General features: G+C 39.6%; 1 protein-coding gene across 10 annotated transcripts in view; it reads right to left on the reverse strand.

Annotated features, from left to right (window-relative positions):
- Positions 1–27,345, reverse strand: part of baz2ba (bromodomain adjacent to zinc finger domain, 2Ba) — a 75,347-nt gene that overhangs the window by 4,520 nt on the left and 43,482 nt on the right. For 4 of the 10 annotated variants that reach the window (XM_044143637.1, XM_044143672.1, XM_044143628.1 and 1 more), the window contains 27 exons: positions 24,325–24,516; positions 24,082–24,243; positions 23,441–23,637; positions 23,148–23,360; positions 22,385–23,011; positions 18,807–19,545; positions 18,261–18,530; positions 16,015–16,075; positions 15,766–15,874; positions 14,870–14,971; positions 12,377–12,599; positions 11,679–11,771; positions 9,962–10,023; positions 9,644–9,709; positions 8,923–8,988; positions 8,643–8,687; positions 7,759–7,785; positions 5,701–5,766; positions 5,238–5,378; positions 3,996–4,250; positions 3,383–3,606; positions 2,887–2,961; positions 2,567–2,798; positions 2,405–2,467; positions 1,389–1,533; positions 464–1,284; positions 118–370 (listed from right to left, as the gene is read on the reverse strand). In XM_044143637.1, coding sequence (XP_043999572.1) covers positions 118–370; positions 464–1,284; positions 1,389–1,533; positions 2,405–2,467; positions 2,567–2,798; positions 2,887–2,961; positions 3,383–3,606; positions 3,996–4,250; positions 5,238–5,378; positions 5,701–5,766; positions 7,759–7,785; positions 8,643–8,687; positions 8,923–8,988; positions 9,644–9,709; positions 9,962–10,023; positions 11,679–11,771; positions 12,377–12,599; positions 14,870–14,971; positions 15,766–15,874; positions 16,015–16,075; positions 18,261–18,530; positions 18,807–19,545; positions 22,385–23,011; positions 23,148–23,360; positions 23,441–23,637; positions 24,082–24,243; positions 24,325–24,516 — 5,529 coding nt within the window. The remainder of the gene's footprint in view (positions 1–117; positions 371–463; positions 1,285–1,388; positions 1,534–2,404; positions 2,468–2,566; positions 2,799–2,886; positions 2,962–3,382; positions 3,607–3,995; positions 4,251–5,237; positions 5,379–5,700; positions 5,767–7,758; positions 7,786–8,642; positions 8,688–8,922; positions 8,989–9,643; positions 9,710–9,961; positions 10,024–11,678; positions 11,772–12,376; positions 12,600–14,869; positions 14,972–15,765; positions 15,875–16,014; positions 16,076–18,260; positions 18,531–18,806; positions 19,546–22,384; positions 23,012–23,147; positions 23,361–23,440; positions 23,638–24,081; positions 24,244–24,324; positions 24,517–27,345) is intronic. The other 6 variants (XM_044143690.1, XM_044143664.1, XM_044143687.1 and 3 more) reach the window with 3 other exon arrangements.

Below are 27,345 nucleotides of genomic sequence, written 5' to 3' on the forward strand. Positions count from 1 at the left end.
ACACTACAGTAGAGACATGCATTTATATTCTAAGTTGTAATGCTACAACTTAGTAAAATTATCCGTACAAAGCAGAAGTTGGTGTTTTGTTATCAACGACACGTCGAGGTCACTCACCTTCTGGAATGGGCCGAGGTGCAGGGTGGTCAAGGGACTTCGGCATCTCCAAGGTGGGAGAGGGCATAGAGGAGCTTTTCTCAATGCGAGGTATAGGTGACTCACTCTTACTAGAGACACTTGCTGTCGTGTTGCCCTCCAGGGAATGACCTGGCATGGGGCTGGGGCTACTGCACAGAGGTAAGCTGGGACTTATCACACCACTAGGCCAGTTTGCAAAAGAAACCCCAAGCAATGAGCCCCCTGACTTCAACTAAAAGAAAGAGACAAACAAACTCTTAGTAAAACTGGGGGAAAAAAAACCTTTAATGCAGCCATTATGTTTTAATCTGGACATCAGCCTTACCTGCAGGGCAGACAAAGGGTAGTTGAGGAGACCAGTTGGGTGATGCGGGCTAGCGGACGCAGAGGCGGCAGAAGGTGTGAGAGGTAGGGCAGGGGAAGGCGGTGGAGACCTAGGTCTGCCAGGTGTTGAAGACGCCTGAGGAGAGCCACGCGGCGCTCCTGGCGGAGTAGTGGTAAGAGAAGAGAGGTCACAAGGGTTGCGAGGAAGTAGACTGAACCAGTGCCCACTCCTCTCGGTCAGAACTCTGAGCAATTGGTCATTGGCTTGAAATATGAGGTGTGGAGATGGCGCAGGAGAGGAAGTCGGAGGAGTGTTCCCCGGGCTTTCCTGTCGAACTGGCAGGCAGGGGAAAGATAAAGATGTTGAAGTTGGAGGAGGGATGTTTGTAGTGTCATTAGTGGTCACTAAGGAAGGAGTTAATGCTGCCGCCGGCTCTGGGATAGTATGATTGGGGGAAGGTAATGTTTCTTTCTTGGAGGCATTAGGAATGTTCATGGGACTGCTGTCTTGTATCCCAAGTGAACTCTCCTTTTCCTCTGCCTTTAGAGATTGTTTGCTAACATTTTTGCCAACGTTTCGGAGTGTACACAGTTTGGAGATGCAGCCGGCCTGCTGGTAGAACAGAGTCTGAGTGTTTTTCTTTCCCTCATGTTCCTGACCCTCGTCTTTCTGTTGTTCCAAGCTCGGTGTCCGAAGGTTCTGTCCATCAAGGCTGCTAGGCTTCTCCTTGTGCAGTTCAAACTCCTGGGGTTCCTCTTTCACCTTGACCTCTTCGGCTGCTCTCCTCCTCCTCTGCCGCTCCTCCTCCAGTTCCTCTGGGGCTGAGGAAAGTATAACAGAGTATTTAGCGCAAATATTTTGAAACAACATACTTTCCAAATTCCTTGAAGAGGATCAAATCATGAATGCTTTGTGCTGCCTCTACCTTCTCCACTCTCCATAGCTTCAATGAAGACCCCTCCACAGTGTGGCAGAACCCAGTACCGGCGCCGATACCGGTCCTGACCATACATCATGGAGCGCAGAGAATGAGATATCTCAAAGAGCTTTCTTCTGGTCTGATGATGTTGCTGCAAAAATATAAAGAAAACACATGATGCCTTATGCTCTTTTTGTTTAACTTCAATATTTTGAGAACATCGAGCTAAATTATGCTGTTGTTCACATGATATTACAAATATCCGACTATTCTCTCTCCCTTTTATTAAATAGGAGGATCAACCACAGCGTTAATTAAAAGTGGTGAAAATGGCAAAATTATCAAAATTGACAGCTTTTCAGAAATATTTCAAACTACTTTTGCTGTTTTGAAAAAAAATGCATTCAAATATGTGAGAGTTTTGGTAATTCAGTCATAATAACAGATGTTGAAGCTGTGAGGATGACTCAGAATGTTTACATGGTGAACACTAAACATGAATTCATTCATTTTAACCTGGGTGACCTGAATCTAGAACTCGCTCCCGTCTACCATAACCTGGCACAACAATGAATATGAAGCACTGCACAACATGCTAATGAGGTAAGTCAATAGGCTAAATAATATCCCCATGCCAGCACACATATTCATAGAATACCTTTTTGATAATATATTTTAATTGCTAATGCATAGTTTAGTTGTGGGACCTGTTTCTCATTTTGCTAATTGTCTATCAAGATGTATTCAAAAACTAGAAGGAAATGTTCATGTTGACATAAAAATAAGCACTTCATAATCATAGTAATGCTATAAAATAACAAACAGCAGTAATAATTACTGCTTCTGTGCTTTATCTCTTTGTAATAGACTTTCCAGGAGAGTTGTTTAATCTCAGAGTTCTGCGTGCAATCACACATTATTACCAACAGCCAAGCATGCATAATTTCTCTGTCTCCTTAAACATTTATGGTTACAGTGATTAGGTTCGTTATACCACATACTCATTCTACAGAGGAGTGTACCTTAGCTAATTTCTCTATTTGCTTCTCAAGCTCCTCAATGCTGGTGGCCTGGTCGACTTCATCCTGATAGGAGGGGAGGAAAAAAAACAGCAGATGTCTGTAAGTGATTAGAATGAGGTAAATATTTTATAATGAGCATTAAGTTACTCATTTTGGTTTTACCTCGTCAAAGGTCTCCACTTTTTTAACTTTTTTAATTTCCTCCTCCTCCTCGTCATCGTCGTCTTCTGCCTGGTCATCACTGTCATCGTCGTCGTCGTCGTCATCCTCACTGTCTCCACCCAGCTTCCTCTTGCGCTTGGCGGCAGAGGTTGGAGTACCAACGGACTGGTTCTCTTCCACACCCGTGCTGGCCTCCCTCTTTCCAGTCCGCTTGGCGTGAATGGTCTTCAGCCTATGTGGAGATCGACAACAACTTCAGCCAGACTGTTTATCAAAATTGAAAGCTATGTTCTTAGTAACGACATTTGAGGAAAACTTACTTCTTCAGTTTTCCTTCCATAATAATCTTGTCTTTCCTCATGTTAGCCATTTGATCCAGATTCTTGTCAATCTCACTGCAACAGGAAATGCGTTACCGTTAATTATACTTGTGCTTTTAATGAAATTTGAGATTAACAGGCAGCTGTAGAGAGGCAAAGAAAAAAACTAATGTAATAGCCTGTTTCCCAGTGACTAAATTACTTGTACACTTTGTTTAAAAGCGCTACACATCACTATCCGTTTCTGCAGTTATTAATTGTTTTCCACTGAATAAAAAACAAATTACTGCTTGTAAAAGAACCTTCAAAATTAAGCAATATGCAGCCCATGCACACATACGTGTTGGATTTCTATTATCATGTTTCACTCAAGCAAATCCAGAGAGAGAAAAAAAAATTGATCCATGCAGAAAACCTCAAAACCACCAAGTACTTTGTAACTAAAACAGAATATTTGCAAAAATGAACAGTTTTGAGTTTGTGTTTCTTCCCCTACCTGATAACAGCTTTACTGCAGGCCAGCTCATTAGCCAAGAATCCCAGAATGGAGGCCTTCTGGGCAGGAGTGTGAGCCTGGAAGGCTTTGGTCTTCAGACTGAGGGCCAAAGGCGCCAGGTCTGTGTTAGAACAATGAGCGCTCATGTACATTTGCAGCACCTCCGAGACATTATCCCTGTTGATGCCAACGTTGGTTAAGTGGTCCCCCAGCATGGTTTTTGTCTGATTGTGTAGGAGTTGATGAGAAAGACAAAAGGGTTATGACGTCACTTTTACTTTTAAATTCAAGTTGATCAGAACTGTAGGCATATTTTCTTTTTTGCAGTTTATTCACTAAGTAAAAATATGTTTTTATTTTTTAATTGTAATTCATCTGTAATTAAAAACAGAAAATCAAAAGTTCAAACGCATTAGGATTTACATTGAAATAGCATTTTAAAATAGTATTTATTTTAATTAAAAATGTCACATTTAAGCCTCTAATTATCAATATATCGCTGACAAAAATGTCCATATGCCTGTACTAAGCAGTAATTACAGGCAATACATAACTATTATGATAATCTAAGCCTCTCATAAAATCCCTCCTGATTCAAATACAAATTCTGTACCTTTTGTCCAGGTGGCAGACCGGGATCACAGACTGCTAGAGAGAGCAATTTCACCAGAAGGTCTTGAACTTGGCCCATGCTGTCCCCCACGTTGAGCAAGCCTTCCTGCAGCATTCCCAAGGTGGGAACATCTGCGTTCAAATCAAGTCCTAAAACTTTTCCAAAGCCTCTCAAGAACTGCATGAGCATCAGGCAGTCTGACACTGCCCGTCCAGGGAGGATGAGGCCAGGGATGCGGGAGAACTCTGGGAGAGGCTGGACACAGAAAAACAGGGAAAATTCTGATTGCTGCTGCTGTTGCTGTGGTTCGCCTACTAAATCTAATGTCAACAACATAAAGCAGTGAGTAAGTCAATATGCAGGAGACATTAGGATATTACCAAATAGTTAGTTAAATAGTTCGCTAATTGATTTCCAAAGCTTATGTTTTTTTATTATGTAGAGTCCTTACAAACAAGGTCATATAATTAAAATATTTAATTTCAGTAAGTTGGCTTTCACCCATGTGCAGAGTATATCTGTGTGTGGCAACTTTTGAAACACTGACATCGGCTGCTGTCAGTATCTTGTAAATCTCCCCCAAATACTTGAATCCTCTCACTGCAGTTATTTATTTGGTTATACCACTTTTTTCTATCCCACATTTTACTTCCACTTAACATTTCATTAACATTCTCATATACAGCATCCTGTAAACACCCAGTTTCTTTGTGACTAACACTTCTCCTGGAAGGTATCAATGACTTATGAATTTTTGTTGTTGTTGTTTTTATGGAATATTCTAATATTATTATATTCTGAATAGTGGATATTTATAAGCAAACAGCCATAATGATCAAAATGAACAAAAACCCCCATCTGAAATATGTAACTGTGTTTAAAGTGTCCAAGTAAAAGTCTTACTTTTTGAAATTCAGTTACACAGAATAATTAACTTCTCAATGGTGTACTAATGTATTAAGATGCAAATCAAAGCAGAAAAGCAGTTATGTAATCTGGCTGGACTTCACATGATGATTACTTCCAGGTTACAGTTTCCATAGCGTTTGTTTTATTTTGCAGTTCCTCACTTTCACCACTTGGGGGAACACATGTCTAAAAATTCACGATCATATGATCTTAACACTGGCCCGAGAAAGTGTTCCACTAACTCAGCTCTCACAAGTCTTTTGCTCCCAGTACATCATCAGTATTATCGCTAATGCGACTAATAACAGTGTTTATAACAGAAAGAGCACCAACCTTATGGTCAGAAAGACACATGTCTTCATTTGGCTTTTTCAGCTCCCTCGCTATCTCCAGCTCTAGTCGCCGTTGCTCCAGTTTGCGCTCTTTGTTCAAGCGCTTCTCATCTCTTTTCTCCTGCCGCAAGCGTTCACGCTCCTAGAGTCCAAAATTTGAGGGAGCATTAGGGAAGTGAAGGAAGTGCGTTTATGTGTGCAAAAACAGACAAGGGGCTTTACATGACTTTGCTGAGCAGTGTTAGAATTCAGCCCTAATACTGCTGTGCATTCGGAGGAAAAGTGCTTGAGGGCCAGAATCCTTTAACTCAGTATGAGAGTAGGGGGGGAGGAGGGAGGAAAAGTGTGCAATGGAAGGAGAGAAAGCGGGAATTCATGGAGAGAATAATGACTTTGCCCCTTTTTATGGCAGTGGCCATGTGGTTGTGTGTGTTTCTGAATTCGGTCGTGTGCATGTGAACTACCTCTGCTTTCTTGCGAGCCTCAACAGCTTTCATCAGCATTACATGTTGCCTCCTCCTTTCCCTCTCCTAAAATGGTTAAAAAAAAAAAAAAAAAAAAAGTGGTCGCATTAAGGTGCACGCACTGTACCAACAGCACTCAAGGTCGACTGAGTTGCTTATGTATTCAGGTAAAACTGAATTCATTAGAGGCACCATACTCGAACAAACACAAAACAATGCTTCAACATGTATACACTTTTCACATGTATGGTGGAAGCATAAGTGAACAGTACGGTAGTACAATGACAACCAAAAAGCAACACATAGATGCGATACAAAGTAGATGTGATGACAGGCTCAGAAAAAAAAAAAAAGGAAAAAAGAAGCAGCTTGAATCGTTGACGGCGCCTCTAAACTAAAGCTGACACAACAAAAGCGAGAAAATGCTAGTTCCAACAAGTTGTCTGACGTGCCACTCGGTCGTTGCGATCAAAACAGCAAAAAAAAAAAAAAAAAAAAAAAAAAAAAAGAAAATTACGCGAGTCAACGCTGATCTTTATTTTCAACCTCATTCCAGTAATATTTGGTGGGGGAATGGCAAAGAGGAACGGATAGTTAAAAAGCAGAACACCCCCCAACAAAAAAACAAAAAAAAAAAACAAAACAAACAAACAAACAAAAAAAAAACAGCAGTTCCACTTTAGTGGTTTTGGCAGCTGAAGTATTAGCACAAAATGTGACTGCTGAGGATGAGACATCTTTGTTATTCTTTTGGTGCATGACACACCGCCTACTGCAAAAGGGCACAGGACTCACTGGTAAGTGACTATCGTTTTATGTGATCTCTTTACGGTTTCCTGTTCCTTTGTATCAACCTGTCATTCCCTCTGTGATCTACCAGGTAGACACAGTTGCTGCTATTAGGGTTTGCCAAAAACATTCCCAGCACACAGAGACTAAAACAGGCTGTTTGTGAAGATTGGTTTATCATAGTCATGAACAACCAAACAAATAAACAGCTAGACACCACAAGTTCTGCTCTGCAGTAATAATGTCTTCCCTTATTTGTTTATTTTGTCGACAAATGTAAAACAGCAAAATTTTAAAAGAGGTAATGAAACCCACAGATCCTTTTAATCCTAAAAAAAAAAAAAAAAACCTATATAGAGACTGTCACAAAAACAGGCATAAAGGTCAACATTATTTTATGGATCTCACTTTTTACCCACTCATTGAACTCTGAATGAAGTCATAAGTGGGGCGAGGCATTGATTTCCTCAGTCCTTTTAAATACAAATAGGCCAATCTTTAGATTCAGCTGCAACTGTGCATTATGAGTGGAAAAAAAAAGGTCTACAAGCAGGAGAGCCAGGCCAAAATAAAACAAACTACTCAGAACCATATTTGTTATCATGGTGGAATCAAATATGTTCTTAACCTTCTGTGAAATGGGTCAATTTTAACACTAAAGTTAAGACTGTGGGGGTATGTTCCTGGACGTGCCACCACCATGAAGACAAAATGACTCCCAGTAGCTGTTTTCATTCTTTGTGCAAAGTACAGGAACAGTGAATGACAGAGAGGCTGGCACGGGGCAGGTTAAAGTCCAGAACTCTATGGACTGCAGAACAGATGCACGGACGAACAGACACAAGCTCGATCTCTGGGCTGAAATCGTCAAGCACTCATGGGTGACACAGGCTACTCCGATACAACAGTTAGACGATATGCGTGATGGATGGAAACTCCTCGCGCGCTCTCTCTCTCTCTCTCTCAGACAGTGAGTGTGGATTGCTGAGCAGTCTTTGCAATGCATTTTGAGTAGAAGGGGAGGACGAGGAAGGGGGAGGGGGACAGAAGCTGCCTGGCCACCGTGACAGGGTCAGTTGTCCCTCAGGACGAGCAGATGGAGGCAGCATACTGACTCTTTTTCTCTTTTGTTGGTTTTGCTGGAAAGCCATGCAGAAGAATGTAGTATGACAGCAGCCAGTGCTACACTTAATGCATTGCTATGACAACCATAACACAACCAGTTACACGATGCAGGTGTTAGATGTACAAAAATAAACATACCCATACCATATCTAGTCTATGCCTCTCCAACTCCTGGCAGAGAGAGTTGGCAAAGTATTATGGAACAGAAGTAATCACCAATACCAATAAGCAAGGAGTTCAACAAAGAGAAATGCTGAAACAAGTCATTAAAAACACATGTTTCGGATCTAATCTCATTCATACTTCATATTCTCACACATCTATGTATTGTGTTTAAATTTATACTCACACACACATTTAAGGATGTTTAAGGTAAATCAGGCATGGGCTGGTTGATCAGTGGTTCAGTGGTCAAAACCGCTAATTTCAATCTTACAGTTTAAGGTTGTTTTGATAGGACGGACACATGGAGCATAAAGTGTTGCCCCTCCCCTACTTATGACTGCACACTGCCAGTCACGTTGACTTAAAGAATCCGGATTACAAGAAAAACAGATTTGAGCTGTTTGGAATTTGTCTTAGTCAACACAGACAGCATTGGTGTGAAAATAAAAACATCCTTACAAGCATAACTTTGGTTCAAAACTACAATTTCCAAACTACAAGCAGCATGTTTGTCAAGCCTCCCAAGATAACATCAACTTGCTACTTACAAAAAGCAGTAAAAAGGTATATTCTGTGCAATAAGGACTGAAAAATACTTTTAAATTTGACCATTTTTTCAAAATGCCAAAAATAAATGACATTAAATTGTCATTATAATTGTTGCTTTTCTTCTTCAAGTTTAACCAATTGCAACATGATTTACATTTTTGTTCTAAGTTTCTGTGTAAACAGTGAAAGGAAGGAAACTGTATTGTTTTTACTCAAGGTGACAATCTGATCCCAGCCCATGCTTAAGCTAAATACATTCTTACATTAGTAATCATTTCACTTGAGAGCCTAAGAAACTTGTAGTAAAAGCCTACCTGGTGTTTAAGAATCTCCGCCTGCTGCCTCCTCAACTCTTTCTCCTTGAAAACAGGAAAGAAATGACAGGGTGTGGGGAGGAGAAATTAATATGCTCCCCTCCTGTTAATATCATGGAAATGACTACAGACAAATGGGACTTTTGTTTATTTTAAATGCTGCTTTTCATTTGTTTGCTTTGTGCCTTTCAAGTAGTAAAAGCCCATTATGCATTTTTAATTAACATAATCATCCTCATTCTAAAACGTACATTATAATGTATGCTTCTGCAAAACATACCTTTATGCGCTTCTCAGCCTCTAATATTTTGGCATTGGCAGCTTCTTCCTTCTTTTTCCGTTTGGCCTATGAATAAAGAACAGTGACAGGAACACATCAATCAGTCTTGGTTGAGAGCTTTGTTGCACGTAAAGTGACTGTTTGCAGCTTTCTGGCTTGAGCAAAGATTTCCACGCTCCTGAATGCCAGTCAAATTTGTAAAACAGAGGGAATGAATAATGTATCTCTTTAACGTGTAATTGTGAAAATGTTGAAGCCTCCTGTTAAGTGTGGCTTGCCAACCGTGTCAACTCAAAATTGATTTAGTCCTGTTAAAACACTTTGAAGCTCATACAGAATAATTGTGTGCGTCTGCAGATGTGTGACGTGCGTGCAACTTGAAATGTGTGTTTGCGTGTGGCAAACAGCACTTTTTTTTTCTCCCCTTGACCCACTTATGCTAAACTGTTACTGTTGTCTGATAAAAAAAAGACTTTTCTGTCCAATTTAAATAAGGTCTGAAGAGGCAGCAACATCCATTTTAATATTCAACACCCGTCAACCAAGACCAATTTAGCATTAGTTCCATGTGGAATTATGCCTAAGAAGACGCAACTCCCTCCAATGCATGCTGCTGTTCAGTAATGAGCTTTAGGAAGATTAAAACACTATAGACTTGGGGGCTCCAGCTATCCAGGAATGCTCTGCTTAATCAGAGGTGCTGCTGGATCAGATTCTCTACCTCCAAAATTTGCTGCGCTCTCAGTTCTTTCTCCATCCGAATCTGCTGAATGCGCTTGATCTTTTCCTGCAAGAAAAAAAAAAAACAAAAAACCAAAACATAATCTCTTAATATTTTAGACAGTGGAAGACATCCACTTACAAAATCACTTTCCTACGACTCCACTTTCGCAAGATAAAATATACAGTGAAGTTTACAAGCAGCAGTAATAACAGCAATTGTGACAAAAGTCAACAACATTTAGCCAAAGATTCAGTGCCGAAGGTTTTAAAGGAAGAATAGGAAGGAGAAACAGACAGACATGTCATCAGCACACACCTGCTGCTTGAGTATCTTGACCTGTTCCTTCTGCTTTCTTCTCTCTTCTGCTGCCATGATGGCTGCAAAGAGACAAGGTGGTGTTTTATCACTGGCCAGAAAAAGGATTGAGCACCACAATTTACATTCATGAGAATTCATAGGAACAAATGTGCTTGTGCTCAGATCAGAATGTGCAATGTGAGCTTTTCACAGCAAGAAAGAGTGAACACAAACAATGCCTAAAAAGAACGAATATTTCATTAAAATGATCTGGTTGTAGAAAAATATACAAAGTGAAAATAAATGAGTTGGAGATAATTGTTTTACTAGCTTTTAAATTGGTTCAAATAAGTTGCTATGTTATCGTTTTTAAAAACCCAAAAGCATTCTTGTGAGCAGCTAATTCATAATTTTGTACTCAGACATATTTAGTTTCAAACACTGAAATGTACACATATGATGTTTTATACTCCTGCCTTTTTCCCTTTAAAAATGTTATGTTATGTAATCAAATTTCAGTTAAGTTCCTATATAAAGCTAAAATGAATAAATTAATAAAAATAAACTAAATCTCGGAATCATCAAGATCAACACTTATGAACATAATAACAGTTTACCCATCAATCAAGTGACACCGCTGTTTACATACGAAGGGGAGTCAGTTCGAATTTTCACTCCGAAAAATATACTTCAACCAACTGGTGATTATTATTATTTTTCTGGAGACGGGAGGGATATTAAAAGACATTTGTGAGAATCATATTGGCTTATTGACATCTGAAAGTTAAACTGACTTGAGCTGCATTTAAGCTCATCCCAGTATAAAGACCAGAAGCAAAAGCATTTACTTTACTGTTTTTTTAATTCCGTTTTTCATTTTCATTACTCTTATTTTGTACTGTCCACATTCTGACAGATTAAATTTCCCACTTATGGTTTCAAAAAAAGGATCATCTTATCTTGTTTAGTTTTCCAGGTTCAGGATTATAGAATACACATGAGGCTTGTTAAGTTTATTTACGTTTTTTCCTGGTTATTAGTGTTCAGAATACTACTCTAACCACTTATTTCAGGCCATTGACAATATGTGCAAAAGTCAGTTGTACGTTTAACACATGTAGTAAGTTTTCAGGACAACTCTTTAATTAAACAGTGAAGGTTTAAAAGTCACTGAAAGCTTGAGGGGATTAACCAGATGATGGCATTAAGTTACTCGCAAAAACAGCCTAACAAAGAAATTTGTTTCTATGGAAAAGGCAATAAAAAAAGCAAAAGCTATCAATAATATTAAGTAATTTGTATTTGAGCTAATTTTCACGTCAAATTAAAGAAGTGATGAAATAAACCTGAAATGCTAAAACGGTTGAAATGTGGTGATTCCTTACACCCCACAGCTGTGGTTTCACTTCTCAATATAAGTGGAGGCTAAGCAAATGATATTTCACATTTTGAAATTCATTACCATGCATATCCAAATGTAAAAAAAAAAAAAAAAAATCTATAAGCATAATGAACTAACAGCATGGTAGCAAAAGGATTAGAGTAGGGAGAAGATTAAAGCTTGCGCTTTAAAGATGAACATCGACACAAACAAAGGCTGTAAGAGCAGCATGAGCTCCCCAAAAGGTCCTGCCGGTATTCATACTGAACTCATTCAGATCAAAGTAGCTCGAAGTGACAGTCTGACCAAGTGAATAACCTGCACCAGCATGTTTACCACTCTGTGCTACCTCACCTTGCTGTCTGCGAGCTTCTTTAGCTGCACGTGCCAGCGCCTGCTTTTCCAGTTTTCTCATCAGTTTCATCTGGGCAGCCTGTCGGGCAATTTCTGCACAAAGAACAAAGAAAAGCACTATCAGCGGTAAACTTCAGGGGAAAATTCAACACGGCTGTAATACTCCACAGCGTTTTATGTCTTTCCTTTATTCATGTTCCTGTGAACTGCTTCAAATTTGATCAGGAATTATGCAGTCATATTCAATGTTTTAGAATATAATTAAAAAGTTCATTCATTTCACTAATGTTTCACCAAGTGAAAGACATTACATAGGTGAATTACACACCGACAGATGTTTTAAAGCCCACATTTTAGTTAATTATTAAAATTTTTTGCTTATAGTCAATGGAAATACAAACATTTAAGATCAGAATGTAACACCAGACTTATAAAAAAACTTATTTAATACAGAAATATGGGCTTAATAAAAGGTACGTTTAATTTGGCAATTAAAGTAGAAGTAGATTGTTTTTTTTTAAAAAAGGTACGTTTCTTTTTCTTCAGTGGAACAAAGCATGAGCGAGATGCCAACTCTTATCCACATTCTTTGAAAACTAACTAATATCCATTTGAAAAAAAAAAATAAAAATAGAAATGCTGCTGATACAGGTAGAGAAACTGCTCCATCAACATCGGGGCTCATTTCCTGTTCTAACCTTGAGCTTCCAGCTTGCGCAGAAGCTTGACCTCACTGGGGCTGGGCCCTTCAGTTACGAGCTGATCGCCCACGTTGGGAGGCCGACCCTTCCTCCGTCGACTAGCTTTGGTAACGTCTCCCGCTAGCTGCCGCTCTGAGTTCGGAGGACGACCCCTGCGACCCTCCATGGCCAGAATTCGAGGAACAACCTCTTCTTCTTTCAACAGGCTCCACTGCAAACCCTGGAAAAACAAACGATGGGGAGGACAAAGTGAGCTTAAGCAGATAAATCCATTCTTTTAGTACTTTGTTTAACAAAGAAAATGATTATATTACTAAGGACTAATAAAGGATAAATATTCTAATATACTTATAATTAAAAAAACAAACCTATCACATTTGATGCCTTCTGTTTCTCTTTCCTTCAGAAATGTACCAAGTAAATTTTTTTTTTAAATTTATGCTTCAAATGACACACACACACACACACGCATGCACACACACACCTACTTTCTTGTTTCACTCATTGCATCATAGACACAAAGTACTGCACACAAAGTCTTTACCCACACCTTCTTTCTTTGTATTATGAATCCAAGAAGCATGACTTTTTTATGTTCTACTCAAGTAGCGTTGATCAATCATTGTGCAAGCTTTCTGCCAGGCTTTTAAAGACCTTTGAACAATAGCTGCTCTTTTACTTAGTTTTCATAAAAATGATTCAAGCCCAAAATTATTTTTTATTCCTGGTAGAAGAAATAAATGAAAAATATTTTTTATACAACCAAGACAATTGTTACCGATAGAAATGAGAGATGGATAATTAAACACTGTAAGATAAGTATCAGTATCAAAAAATGTACATATCCCTCACCTTTCATTTCGTTTTTTATTTAAATTTCAATTTAAAAATTGCATGTTGACATATCTTTATTGATATTACAGCAAGGCCCTCATACCATCATCTTAATGTTTAGCTCCCTCCACAAAATTCCCTGTAAGATTCAAGTCTCCAAATTGTTAACAGTAAAAATTAAAGATGACTTTAAACGTAAACCTGGCAGGTGTATAAATTAGATAAACATTTGGTACAGTGTGACCTGTGTGGATATACTATAGAGCTAAAATGAAATGTCTACGTATAGTATTGTGCATGTACAGTTTCTTTTAGGAAATTTTCCTACGCGTTTAACTTTGCAACATTTTGTTGCTTTATAACCACAAACCTTGGTGTAACATGTTGGGATTTTATGTGATAGACCAACAAGAGGTAGCGTATAATTGTGAAGTGAAAGAAAAAAAAAAATGGCTTTCACAATCTTCTACTAATGAAAGTCTGAAAAAATGTAGCACGGGTTTGTGTTCAGCCTTTGTGCTACTTTGTGTTGGTCTGTTATATAAGAACCAAATAAAACATACTAAGATTTGTGGCTAATATAACATGAAAGAGTGTTGAAAGGGGTATGAATATATTCAAAAGTGTAGAGTATTTATTAAGTATCATTCCCTACAGCTTAGGTATTTTACTGTACATGATATATATAGAAGTGGTAAGGGACTAAAAAATATAACAACTTTTTAAAATTGGCCAAGTATTTGGATTGAAATGAAAATGAGTAGGAGTGCACCAAGAAATATCAACCAGTGGCAGCAGTCACTGGATGATTAGGAGCTCTATTGACCCTGACCAGTGATCAGCTTATCGAAATTTTAAAAATTTACTTTTATCTGATCAGTAAAAACAACATATGCAAACGTTACCAGTCTAAACTGATAACAAACACGGTTTGTAGACATTATTACAGAGGCAAGAAGAATTTAACCCTTTTTAGTATTTGTGAGGTGTTGAAATATAAGAAGATGTTTAAATGTAATCCATGTTTTCCTCAACATGTCTGTAGTTTATTCCAGCTGTAAGTCAAATCGGTCAGCAAACAACAGGAAGTCTGAATGAGTTATGGTAAAGTTGTGTTGTTCTATTCTTATAAGCATTCAATTTCTGTCTAGGATGGAACGTGCTGCCAGTCCACTGCGGACCATACTAATTGCAAATGTAAAATGTTAATGACACAATGTTTTACAGAATCTGCTTGCAGCGCATGGTGTGACAACTCCTCTGCACCTAAAACAAAATAACTAACGACTGAGTAGCAGAAAGGTTCATTTAAAAAATATATTTTATGTCTAAAGGAAAAGATTAAAATGAAGCCAATCATTCAGAGGAATTTAAACAATTAGAAGAAAGTCTGGATCATACAATACAAAATCAAAAAAAGAGGAGTGGATGAAGACTTTTTCACAGAACTGTGACATATCACTGGTCACCTGTGGAAGTAATGTCAACTGATTATTACATTCTTCATGCACAGTGAGAAGCCTATGAACCCGGACTACTGAGGGTTTAGGCTGATTCCTATCAGTGACAGTGACTGCTGCACGAAGCTTTGACGGCAGCTAGATGAAAAGATGAACAGGGATCAGGGACAGAGAGAGAGAGATGAAAGGCAGTCACCTGGGGTCCTTCTCTGGCTTCATAGAAGTCACCAACCCTTATCTTTGCACTGAAGCTAAAATTATCACGCGTGATGCCACTTATTCCATTTCTGGATAGATACTAAAGAAGAGAAAATAATAATGCCGTTGGTTTAGGCAGGGAGAAAAAAAAACGAAATTAGCGACATTGAAAAGCATCTTGGAGGCACTAGACTGAAGGAAGTCTATGACAACAGTGCGTCTGTGCAGTGCTACTAATCATTATAAAAGCAAGGGGACAAAAAAAAAAAGAGCAAAAGCTCTCAGGAGAGAAAAATGGATCTGACCTTGGGATGCACAATTCTGGCCCCTTTCTATTTATCTGTGGCACTGCTAGTCTTTTACTGCCTGCTGAATGAGTAGAAGTGAGTGAATGTTACTGCGTAGACATTTTTTTTTTTGTCAGCACCATACTCTGAGGCAGTTTGGATGACTGCTATGCTTGAAATTTCAATGAAGCAAACACAGAAGACTAGACACAATTGAATACTGAGCAAATGGAGCAAAATTGTGCATCCCCCGAAACTAAGCATTAATCATTTCGGCGGCAGGGAGAGGTGAATAAATTGGCAAAAGAAGTGAATCTAAGAGCACCGTCTCTCACTATTAGGGTCGTGGAAAGCGGGATGGGGGTGGGATTTGAGCTGAAGCAGAAGCAGAGGCAAAGTTCTCTAATACTGACACACAAACATTTCTGTGAGCAAGCCGAATATTCCGAAAGGAATTTAAACATAGTCCCTTAAATCGATGAAACATGCCGTCAGCAACGACTAACATTATATGTCTTGTTATGAATCGTTTGTTTCATTGGTTTGCCCACAAATTTGCTGGTGCATCACTAATGAGACTGAATGCGGCACAGTGAGAGCAACATACCTTCATCACGTCTGGGTACTGTCTGAGTTTCTTGCCACAGGGAGCGTAGTAGGACACCTCACCCTGCGGGCGTCCACCCACCGACTTGATTCTTGTTTCTCTCCGCCACCTAGGAGGAAAAAATAAAACAGGTGTTCATGCAGCTCGTTCTTCACACTGCACCGTGTATGAAAGCAGAACAATTTGAAGTGATTGCTAAATAAAACATACACTTGACTTATTTTCTGACTCTGAACAACTTGTACGTACCCCAATTCCAGAGGTACCATCAACTCCTTTTCATCCATCACCCTCTTCCTTTTCCCTAAACCTGTAGAGAGGTGGTGTGAACCATCAGGGAAAACTCGCATATCAAGAGAAGACACACTTCTTTTTTTTTTTTTTTTAACCACCATTACCAGCATTGTATGACACATATAGCATTTGATCCACATTTTACTAGATGGGTATGTAAACGCCAAATACTGAAACAGAAAGATATTTATGCAGGTGAAACACTGTAAATGTGTTGCTTCGTGGCTAGTTACACCTATGTCCTGTTTTCTGTGATCTGCGTAATCTCTCATTGAATGTGGCGGAAATAAACCTTGCTGCAGTGCCAAGCAACTTGTCAGGACTCTTGGGCATGCCCCTACAGGATTTCAGAGCTGCGGTTGAGCCATGACAACAAACTGTCTCCTTCCTGTCTTGCAAAGAGGAACAAGCCCTCTTCATACTCACCTGAGTATAAAGGGAGTATATTTCCTTTTAGGCAGCACACTTGCATTCTTTATGCATTTGATAGTATTTACGGCGCTATTGTGGGAGCTGTGAAAAGTGTGACTGTACAGAGTTTTGTGCCCCATAAGGCCTTATGGTTAGGTTGAAAATAGCAAACAATATTCCAAAGGGAACAACTAGGCAACAGCTTTACACCCCTTGTTTACATAAAAATCTGGAAAATTTCCTTCCGTGTGAAATCGCACTAAGGATCAGTGGATCTCTCTAGAGTGAGGCTTTTTAAAGCTTTACTTTTTCTTAAAATCTTAGCATCCCTCTGTGTCACTTTAAAAACACAAGCTGGACCTTCATATCATACAAAAAGCATGTGTCACCAAAATAGGATGAGAGGAATTTATTAACTTATTTTTGTCTTAAAAGTTGAATGGTGTTTTTTTATTCTCTTTAATTTTTTTTTAACTTAAGTGTACATCTGTATTATTCTATCCCGCATAACCTAAATTGATTGCATATTACAGCCATAAGGCAAAAATACAACTACATGAGGTAAACTATATGTAATGATTAGCTTGAAGGCTAATTAGTGTTTAACTTCATTAGCATCTATTTTTTAACTAGAGTTCTGCTTAGACTTTTAAAAAAAGGGTTTCTCAGCAGAGGTTATGAATGGTTAGTATCTCACTAACTTTAGGTACTCCTCATTACGTCTTCCTTTTAAACAATGCAGGTATACAAAAAGATTTTTTTGCCTAGAGGCTGAAGGTAGACTGAGCAGGGCCCAGGTAAAAGAGGATTTCAAATCAACAAATCAAACAAAAATGTTACCATGTCTTATGTAAACTCTTTTCATAATATATAAAACTTTATTTGCCATAGATTGTTGCTTGATTAGAAAAGTGCTATTTATGTTTGTCTTGTGACAATGACTGTTCATCTGAAAAGAAAATGCACATGAACAGTAGAGAAAATTAAGAAAATTAAACAATTATTCCCCCAAAAACATTCCTATTAACTGCTCGAATGGCTTGGAATTATTGTAAGAGAGAAATCCACTTCAGCCTCTCGGAACAAAACAACCAATAGTGTATCTACAGCAGAAAACATACTAACTCATCATAAACTCTCCACAAAACCCCTTCTAAACAAATCTGAACTGTCCCTTCAAGTAAAAATGTTAAGTCTGTTACCCCTCCTACATTTTTGTTTGGAATTTCCTGGAGATACTTCTGTGACACTAAATAAACTTGAAGGTCGGCTTTTTGGCTGTCATGGGTTCCTTACATAAATACAAGTCAACCTCCTCAATACAAAACCCAAGCTTCTCACAAAACACGAACAAGTCCTAAATATTATTGCTACATTAAAAACATACATGCAGCACCAGAATAAACATTTCACCTGCAGAGAAAAAAGCGGAACTCATTGTTTAACACCAAACAATGTACTCTCAGATCTGTGGGCAGACCATTCTTATTATATATGATGTCGTCTCCTTGACCTGGTTTTTAGAGTCATTGTGGAGAGCAAGTGATTTTTCAATCAGAAATTCATCATACTGTTAACAAATGTTAACATGAAACAGTATTTTTACCCTCTGCTTCTTAAACATACACAGAGTAGCCTCCACAACAGCACTTTTGACGTACTTCATCCTTTTAAATATATAGTTGTATGATGTTGACCACCAGTACCTTTAAATCAGTCCTCACAAACTCTCTCTAACAAGGTATTGTAAGTAACAAAATAAAAAATAAAAAAACAATGCAAGGCTTTACCTAATGGAGAAGCTAGGCTATAGGAAGAAGAGCCTGCAGAGCTGTGGTAGACCAAGGCACTGGAGCTGGTGGCAACAGAGGGGCTCTTGATGACCTGTAGGTTGAGAGGGGAGCAGCTGGTGGCGGTGTGGTTGGTTGAGGTGTTCAGTAGCTCTGGACCTTTGGTAAGCCTGCGAGGAGTCATCTCTTTTTTGGATGATCCAGAGGGCAGCAGCTTTAACTCCTTCACTTTCTTTCCTGAAATGTCGCTGTCAGAGTTGCTGTCAGACTCTGGAAATGAAACATAAGAATCAACAAAAAGGACATTAGTTAACCATTATAGAGAATGGAAGGGGAAAAGAAATCTAGTGAATTTTAAGTTTGTTCTTAATTTTGAGGAACTTGATAAATAAGAGAAAAAAAGGCTTTTCATATATTCGGCCTTCTGATCACCAATCATTAGCAGTCAAGGGAAAATTGGTGGATTTTAATTGACTTGTGTAGGGGTGGTTATTAAAAATGTTCATTCTTAGTTATGTTTAGGTTGTACAGAATGACAATCCCTACCTGAAAGACTATCATCAGAGTCCTCTTCATCCTCCTCTTCGAGATCATCATCCTCATCATCATCGTCGTCGTCTCCCGAGTCGTCTGATTCCTTGTTGGCTGGAAGACCAGCTGTGGGGTTACACGTTCCAGGGATTCCCACGCCAGGAATTCCAACCCCAGGGATACTAACTCCAGGAATCCCAACACCAGATTCTGCTCCTCGGAACAAATCAACCAGAGACTGCACCAGATGATTCTGAGAGAAGCCCTTCCAGGCAGCTAAAGGGTCTGCTTGTCCCGGCGCTGGTGTCTGCCCTTTAACCTTGGGCGTCTTGTTTTTTCTAGATGTATGACCCGTGGCATGGGGTGAGGTAGCTGGAGGCTGCGATGGAGGACCAGCCTGGGCACTCGCTGGGGTCCTACATGCCCCTGTGCTCAGATTGACAGGCATCGACCCAGCGTCCGAGTTGGGCTGGGGGGACCTGCCCTGAGAGGCAGCATCTTTGCGAGGTTTGGTGATGAGGGCCAAAGGTGTGTCCTGAGTGGTGCTTTGGATGACTCCATTTGGGTGATGAGGTTCGGGGAGACCCAGCAGGGCACTTGAAAGGAAGAGGTTGGAGTGATTGTTCTGGGGTGCAGTAGGCGGAACAGGTGGCAATGGTGGCGAAGACAGCGACGTCCTTTTAGGGGATTTGTTTGGCCCCTGCTGCTGCTTCTTTTGCTCAGCTGGGAATGTCTGCCCTTGGGACATGAGAGTCTGTGGAGAAAAAGGGAGGTAAAGATCAAGGAAAGGCGAGGAGAAAGGGGGTGGGGGTGATGCAGAATGTAAGGAACAAAAAGAGGTTACAGAAAAAAAGAATTAGAAAAGAAACGGGACAAAGTGGAGCCACTCTAGCTGTCAGTTCGCATTGCTTTGGATTGTTTGAGCAGGTGACAAAACTACAATGCTTCACTGTGGTTAAATGTGTCTAAGCCTCTTTTTGGGAAACAAAAAGAACATAAAAGCAATAACCAAAGACATTGTTATCGTCCAAGTTCGCAAAAAAAGACACTGCGTATCCTACTAAAACTGTAATTACTTGTCTGCACATCTGAAAAGTCGAACATTCGTTATCATCCATTCGGATGGGCATGTTTGCCTTTTCTGTACCGGTGACAAGTTTAGTTCAATCTGTGTTTAAGCAAAAGCAGGTTAGACTTTAATGCTGCACTTTCAACTGGATGTGATATGAAGTGAAACAAATCAATTTCACAGACCATGAAATACAGTAACAGTGCTAAAACCACAGGGGGAATTTAGCTCAGTGTAAACTTCTCTGCCTGCTGAAACAAAAAAGGAGAAGTGATTTTCACAGAATAAGAAGATCTCAATATGTTTATGCAATTCGTTATAGTACTTTCATTTGGGAAAAATGACATCTTTACAGCGAAGGGCCAAAAAAGTCAATCTTGAAAGAATTTCATCTGAACTAACTGCAAATTACACTGCAAGAAGTGCAATACAATGGAGATTAAACTAAAACCAATAACCCGTTTATCAACAAGTTATTCAAAAGCAAATGTGAGCAAAGTAAATCAGTAAAAATTAAATAATCAAAACAAGGAACACTATAACATTAAATTAATTATACAGCTTAATGACCCAATGATGAAAGGAGGTTTCAACATGTTTAGCTTGTAGCATCTTTAAATGCCTGCAAAGATGCTGTGATGGACACTTTAATTTACTCAAGTTAGATTTCCGAGAGGAAAACAACTGGAATCAACAAGCAGAATATAGCTACCTAACAAACTGAACAAAATAACAAGGTGAAGTTCATTAGGCCACTTCAAATACTACATCATTCATGCATTCTGAAAATGTTCTCCCAAAAGCACTGAAATATTTCATTCAAAAAGACCAACTTCTTTCAGAAATAACCCCGTCATCCATCCAGCCAGCCATCGTGCTAATAACTTTTCCACTCTACGGTCCACAATGCAACATGATTCTAAAAATTCAAATAGACATGAAACTTCCTCTGATGTACAGTGCTGGCCACATTTATTAGCATACCACTAAAGATGTTTAAAGTATATGTATATTTAATTGTAGCAGCAGAATCTTGCATGACTTTTAATATAAATACAATTTATTTAGTGGGTGAATTAAGAAATAATACTTAACAGAATTACTGTTGGCACACTTCATTACCCCTTTATGTGCTTTATATAGATCCCTTTTAGCAATTGCCAATAATAATAACATTTTCGAAGGTTGGTGCTGATAGAGGATTTTTGACCACTGTATTTTGCACATCCTTTATAGGGTGTTTCTTCCAGGTTTTCTATGTGATTTAGGGGGCTGAGATGGCGATAAGGTTGTTAACAATTTATCAATTGATTTGGCCACATGAGTTTGATTCTCATTATGACGAGAGACTAAATGATTACATATTTTCTATTTAGGGGTACAATCTACCAGCTTTTTTGTGAAACCCCTTAATATTTCAAAAGGTTTGATGCTGTGCAGTCTTACAAGGTTCTCAGGGATTTTTTAAAAATAATGTTTATCACATGTTTATCTTTTCTCTCATGCCAAACCCACCTGGAGGGTTGTGGCAGGAATATCCTAATCTTAGTCTTTTGCAACCATAGGATAAGATCCCAGTTAAAGTCCCAGACATGCTTACATTTGTGATGGTTTAATTAAAAGCATAGCTTAACGTTAGTCAGTTGGTATTGAAATAACATCTACTGGTTATCAATGAGACTAAAGAAGTCAAGAGGACACTCTTTTCTAACGTACTTCAATGGAGAGCTGCGGAGACATTTTACTTCCACTACTATAGCACTTGCTGTGGAGGGTGCCAAGATAAGTATGGGTCATTTTCCAGCCCAGTGGCTATTGTATAAGATACCTGAACTTCTGAGTCCTATCCTATGTGTTTCCAGGGATACAGAAAATGAAGGATCACTTATCAATAGTTGCGAGAAACTCTGATCAACTTAAAACAGCGTAGATTAAAAAAAATAATAATAAAAATTCTTAGGTAAAATTACTGTACAGCAACTGTTTGAGGTGTCAATACTTTAGAGTAAGTAATAAAAAAAAAAAAAAACAACTATATCTAACAATTACATTTATCCGCTCTGGAATAAGTTGGACTTTTCAACTTTGTCTAATTTACACATTTTTTAACAGAGAACACTTTTAAAATGCTGTGGAACTGCAGTCACTCCTGTGAAGATATAAAGATTTACTTTCTTCTTAGGCATGTATGTTCCCTTTAGAATGTCTGTGAGTTGTTTGCGTTTTTCTCTTGAAAAATGTAGAGACTGGCTAAAAGGTTTAACGAAGTGCAGGTCATCTGATAGTAATGATGAGGACGGGAGATAATTATAGCTGCGGGTCTAACTGTATGCTCAGCTTTAGTGAATAATTTCATTACAGTCAATTTGCCGAGGATAACTTTGTTCACTAACGCTGGATGTGCAGCTGTGATTCTCTAGATTGCTTCTCACAACATACAATGTGGTAACTGCTGTATCTTTGTGTGAATATAGGGAGAGGGTGAAAAAAATGACATTAAACTGCAATCATCAGGCAGGCCTACCTGTTTGAGCCTGAACTCGCTGATCTGTGCCAGTGAGGCCTCCAGCTGTTTCTTCTTGTTGGATTTGGCGGCACTGGTCACAGTGTGCCTCTGTGGCTTCAGCGACAACTTCTGTGGACTCGTTAAAGACGAGGTCAAACCAAAAGGTTTTGGGGAGGTAGATGCCAGGAGGGTGGAGCGGGGTGGAGAGGGGACAGAGAGGGGCTTTGGGGAGGAGCAGAGGGAGAGAGGAAGGTGTTGGGGAGAGGAGGACGGCAGCAGTTTGGGAGGTTTGGGAGAGGCAGTGCTGGACAGCGCTCTTGGGGATGTGGTGAGAGCTATCGGGTAGGAGGTTGGTGACGGCTCCCGACGAGGCTGGGTGAGGAGTGCGAGAGGCTTAGGGTTGGCAGCCAGGCCAGTGGACTGAATCACACTGAAGTGTTGCTGCGGCCCTTCAGTCCGAGTCCTGGAGCTCTGCGGGCCCAGAGGCGAAGTTTGGGACAAGGTGGGCGGGGAGACAGAGCAGGGTAATGGCACAAGAGTTGGGGGGTTGGAGGGCACCTTCTTAGCTTGGTTGTCCTTTTTGACCTGGACTTCCCTAGAAAGTGACCTTTCACTCTTTCCAGTTCCAGTGCTTGGTAAGAACACCTGGACAATCATCAGAAAATTATTCGATCAAATGGGATGACAACTTATGATAATATATATTTACAGTGTTGCTTTAAATAAAGATGGTAGACTCCACATTAACGTTTTGCCTTGATTGTTCTCGTTTCATCTTTACCTGTGCCTTCTTCTTTATCTGCTTCTCAGATTCTGAAAGTTCACTCTGCTTGTCATCTTCTTCATCGTCCTCCTCATCGTCATCGTCATCCTCGTCTTCTTCTGCGAGGTCTTCCAGATCGCTGCTGAGAGAGCCGTCGCTCGAGCTGTCCGAGGACGTGCCGGATTCACTGTGACTTGCCAAAGAAGCCCCTGCTGGCTTTCTCCGAGACTTCTACATGTAAAACAGTAAGAATCAGCTTCATCACATCATGAGATTTCTCTTTGAGGAGAAGACTTGATGTAAGCACTAACCTTCTCTTTAGGTTTTACAATCGTCTTTTCCACCAACTCTGATGGATTGTTCTCAGGGCTGCTACGGTGAATATTAGACGGATCAGAATTTCTGGTCGGCTTTGTTGGTGCCTGAACGGGAGTCGGACTCGCAGAATAGCTCCCTGATTGTGTGGTAGGAGGACAGACCCCGCTGCCATTCATTGCACCATTCACCCCTGGAAGCACAAAATCTGTCGCATTACTGATCAGCTTCATCTTTTCTGAGAACTTTGGCAACAAGGGGATAATTGAATATCTGGAACTAACTGCAGAATGGAATGGGGCTAATAAAAATATTGATTTATACATGTATCTCATCAAATGTGCTTGGCCATACGAGGCACAAGCCCAACATGAGTGGTTTACATAATAAAAGATAAATTAAAAGATACTGTGAAATTAAAAGAGCACAAGAAACAGAGATTACGAGAGGGAACACGAGGGAAAGAGCCAGAGAAAGAAGTTAATAGAATGACTAAGTGAGCAGTGGAAGTCATTAAATCTATCTTGAAACAGGGAAAATCTCATCATAGGGCAAAGTGGATTTAGGTTGTGGAGGAAGACAGAGCGTGGAAGAAGAGAGACAGATCAATGAAGGGGTCTTTAGCAAACTGCTGTACCTTTAGGCGGGTCGTGGCTATTCTTGCCGGGCGTCCTGACCTGAACAGGACTAGTGTTGTGATTGGGCTGAATGTGGGGGGCGAAGAAAGGAGGAAAGCCGATGAAAGAGGGGATAAAGGCAGCAGCTCCGCGTCCGTGGGCTTCAGCAGCTCGCCACCACTCTGAGAGGAGCGGAGGGTTAATTAGTGGTGTGATTTTATTTCCAAGAACTATTGCCAGGAATTCAAACGTTTTCTGCTTACCAGTCAGAGCTCCTAACTGTGGGTGGGCAGCCAGAGCAGCTGACATCCCAATTGAGCCCAGGCCTCCGAACTCGGGCCTGCCCGCCCCGGCAGTGTAGAGGGCTCCAAAGGCAGGGTGGTTCACCAGAGGGAAGGCACTTGACAACGTGGAGCCAATGAAGGGCTGATCTCCCACTCCTCCAAACAGTCGGGCTTAGATAGATGTAAACAAAGGAAGGCAATGTTTTAAAGAACTACCCATACAGCAACAGGTGTGCATAATCTCTCAATGCTTTGACTACTAACAGTCAACAGTCACAGAAAATGTAAAACTCCTTTCATTTTGCACAATAAAATCATAAATCAAATGTTCCAGTCTTCTACTCAACACATTACAAGTACTTTGACAGTTGCCTTAAGAATCACATTTCTTGCAACTTCTAAAAATATATTTTTTATTCAAGCAGAAGCTTCAGTTTACCATCGTGAATACACCATCTTACATTGATTCATTCAGAAAATGAACTTGGTTGCTATTTAAATTTTTCCATCCAAGAAATTAAAGTTTTAAATCTGATCTACACAGCTCACTCTGTGTTAGTCCCTTGTTAAATGTTTCACATTTTCTCAAATTGACCATCTTAAAGTCCTGAAGTAGGAATCGACAGGGTGAGAAGGCTAGGTTTAAATGTTTTTGATGGTGTCACTGTTTTTCACATTACTAAAGAAATGTGAAAAACATTTCTTGAGTTCATCAATTTTGATGAACTCAAAATTGAGTTTTGAGTTCATCAAAACTCAATTTAACATTGAGTTTTGATGAACTGAAAACTGCACAAATTTTCAACTGCACAACATACACGTGCTTCAGCTTAATGCTTGCAAGTACATGCTAAACCATTCACCTGTTTCAGTTCAGATCTACTGCGTTGCTGATGTATCTTTTGCTTAAAATCGGTGTCACTATATGTTGCAAACTGGATATGCCTGGACAACCTCAGAGGGAAAAAAAGTGAACCATCTATATAAGGTGTAAAAAGCTAACCTCCTTCCATCCTTTTGGCATTCAATTCCAGCTCAGAAGAATACTTCATCAACATCATCATCGTCTAGCGTTTTCCTGAGCACAATCATTTCTGGCAGGGGCGACTGCCACGTATTACCTCCTCCCAGAGTCAGATGCAATTTGGTGTGAGCATATTTCATGCAAATTCAATTTCTATTCCAGAAAAGGAAGGCAAGCCTGTCTGATGCCTCTGCATAAGCCAGGTAATACACAAGTTAAAAAAAAGAGAAAAAAAAGAAAGAAAAGAGAAAAGTGATGACTGTAGAAAAAGAAAGTGTTGTGCTCAATGCTGCAGATGAAAATGTCAAACTTCTATACACATGCACACATCACAGAAATGTAGAGCAAAGTGACACAGGAGCACAGCATTTCCTGATCTAATGCAGTCAAGCATATAATAACGGGGTCAGTTATAAATGCTCCTTACGAAAGAAAAATCTAAAAATGAACATGGGCAGAATCTTGGGGTATTTTTAGGTGTGAACAAACTGTCTGTGGTTATGTGGCCTTGCCAGCATCCTGGTGTGTGACATATGAGAGTGTAGCCCTTTGTGCTGGCTTCAAGGTCCTTCTCTGCCACGAGACAGCAAATTCTGCCTTTTGAATGTCATTAGAATATGCTGAATATGTATATGTGCCCGCCTTGCCAGCGTCAGCTCGTGGATACGAAGATAAACGACTCCAACGCAACTACCCCCCCTTAAAAAAGGGCCGGCCACAGCATTCACTTACGCCTAGGGTGCCCACCTCTCCCCCTTCCTCTGCACCCTTCTTTCATTCTAGGCAACACAAAGTGACATCTGCAAATGCCTTTTCAATATTAATGCAGGCTTCCAGAAGGCGAATAATTAAATCTAAAAATCTAAAGTGGGAGAGAGGCATGGGAAAGACATACCTCGGATTACCTACTCACTCTTCCTCACGCTGTGTGTCTCTGTTTCTCACTCTCACTCCCTCGCCCTGTTTTTCATTCCGCTTCAATCCTTCCTCCGCTCTGACAAACTGCACCGCCTGCTTTTTTTCATGTTTGGATGCTGCCGAAGGGGGATTAATTTGTTGTTTGTTGCAGTCAATCAAATTTCCACAGACAGATTTAAGTTAATTGCATCCGTGAGTTGATCCCATAAGGAGAGAGCGCTACAAGCGCTGATCAGCTTTTATTTATTCTCCAAGTGATATCCTCATCAATGACACATGCAAACAGAGTCAGTGCTCATTTTTTTGTGTGTGTTCTTCAGATTTTATTTCCTTAAGTGTTGCTGGCGAAACTGCAAAGAACCTTGAACCAATGTCTGTGATACACACTGGAATACTTACAGATGTTTCCTGCTGCAAGTGAAAATGGTTCTCTTTCCATAAGACAGAGTAGAAAGGGAAACAGGATGATTTCACCTTCTTTAAACAAACAGCCATAAATATGGTGGGTTGCAAAATTATTTAAACTCTTTTGAGTTTTCTGTAGTTTTTTAGTGAGATCTTCAAAGCATAAAATTTCATTCTATTATCTGCTTCAAACATCACAGCTTTTTCCCCGACTGGTCCATTGTATTTTTTGGTTTCTTCAGTAATGTTCTCTAATGAATCTCTGAGCACTCCACACAACAGCTATATTGATTATTAGCTAATAAGGCAACTTCTGAGAGGAATTAGTTACACTGGACGGGGCCGAGGTTTAATGAATGACACAATTATTTCAATTTTTATTTGTGAAACTTTTTGAAAACTTAAACGTCTTCACATTTTGTCTGATTTCAATCACAAACTTTGTGCATGATTAATAGCTGTTGTGTTGACAAATTTGCAACCTGAGCAGTAGGTTTCTTCAGCTCTTGCTGGTGCTTTTTTGATGACTGATCTCCTTGTGTACACTGCATGTCAAAATATCGATGCAGGCCACATTTTTCAGATTTTAATCTACAAATTTTTTTAAAATCATGTTTCATTTTGTTACCTTCCTAAAATAATATCTGAAGTCA

The sequence above is a fragment of the Gambusia affinis genome, linkage group LG02 (genome assembly GCF_019740435.1).
Source record: "Gambusia affinis linkage group LG02, SWU_Gaff_1.0, whole genome shotgun sequence".
Taxonomy (NCBI): Eukaryota; Metazoa; Chordata; class Actinopteri; order Cyprinodontiformes; family Poeciliidae; genus Gambusia; species Gambusia affinis.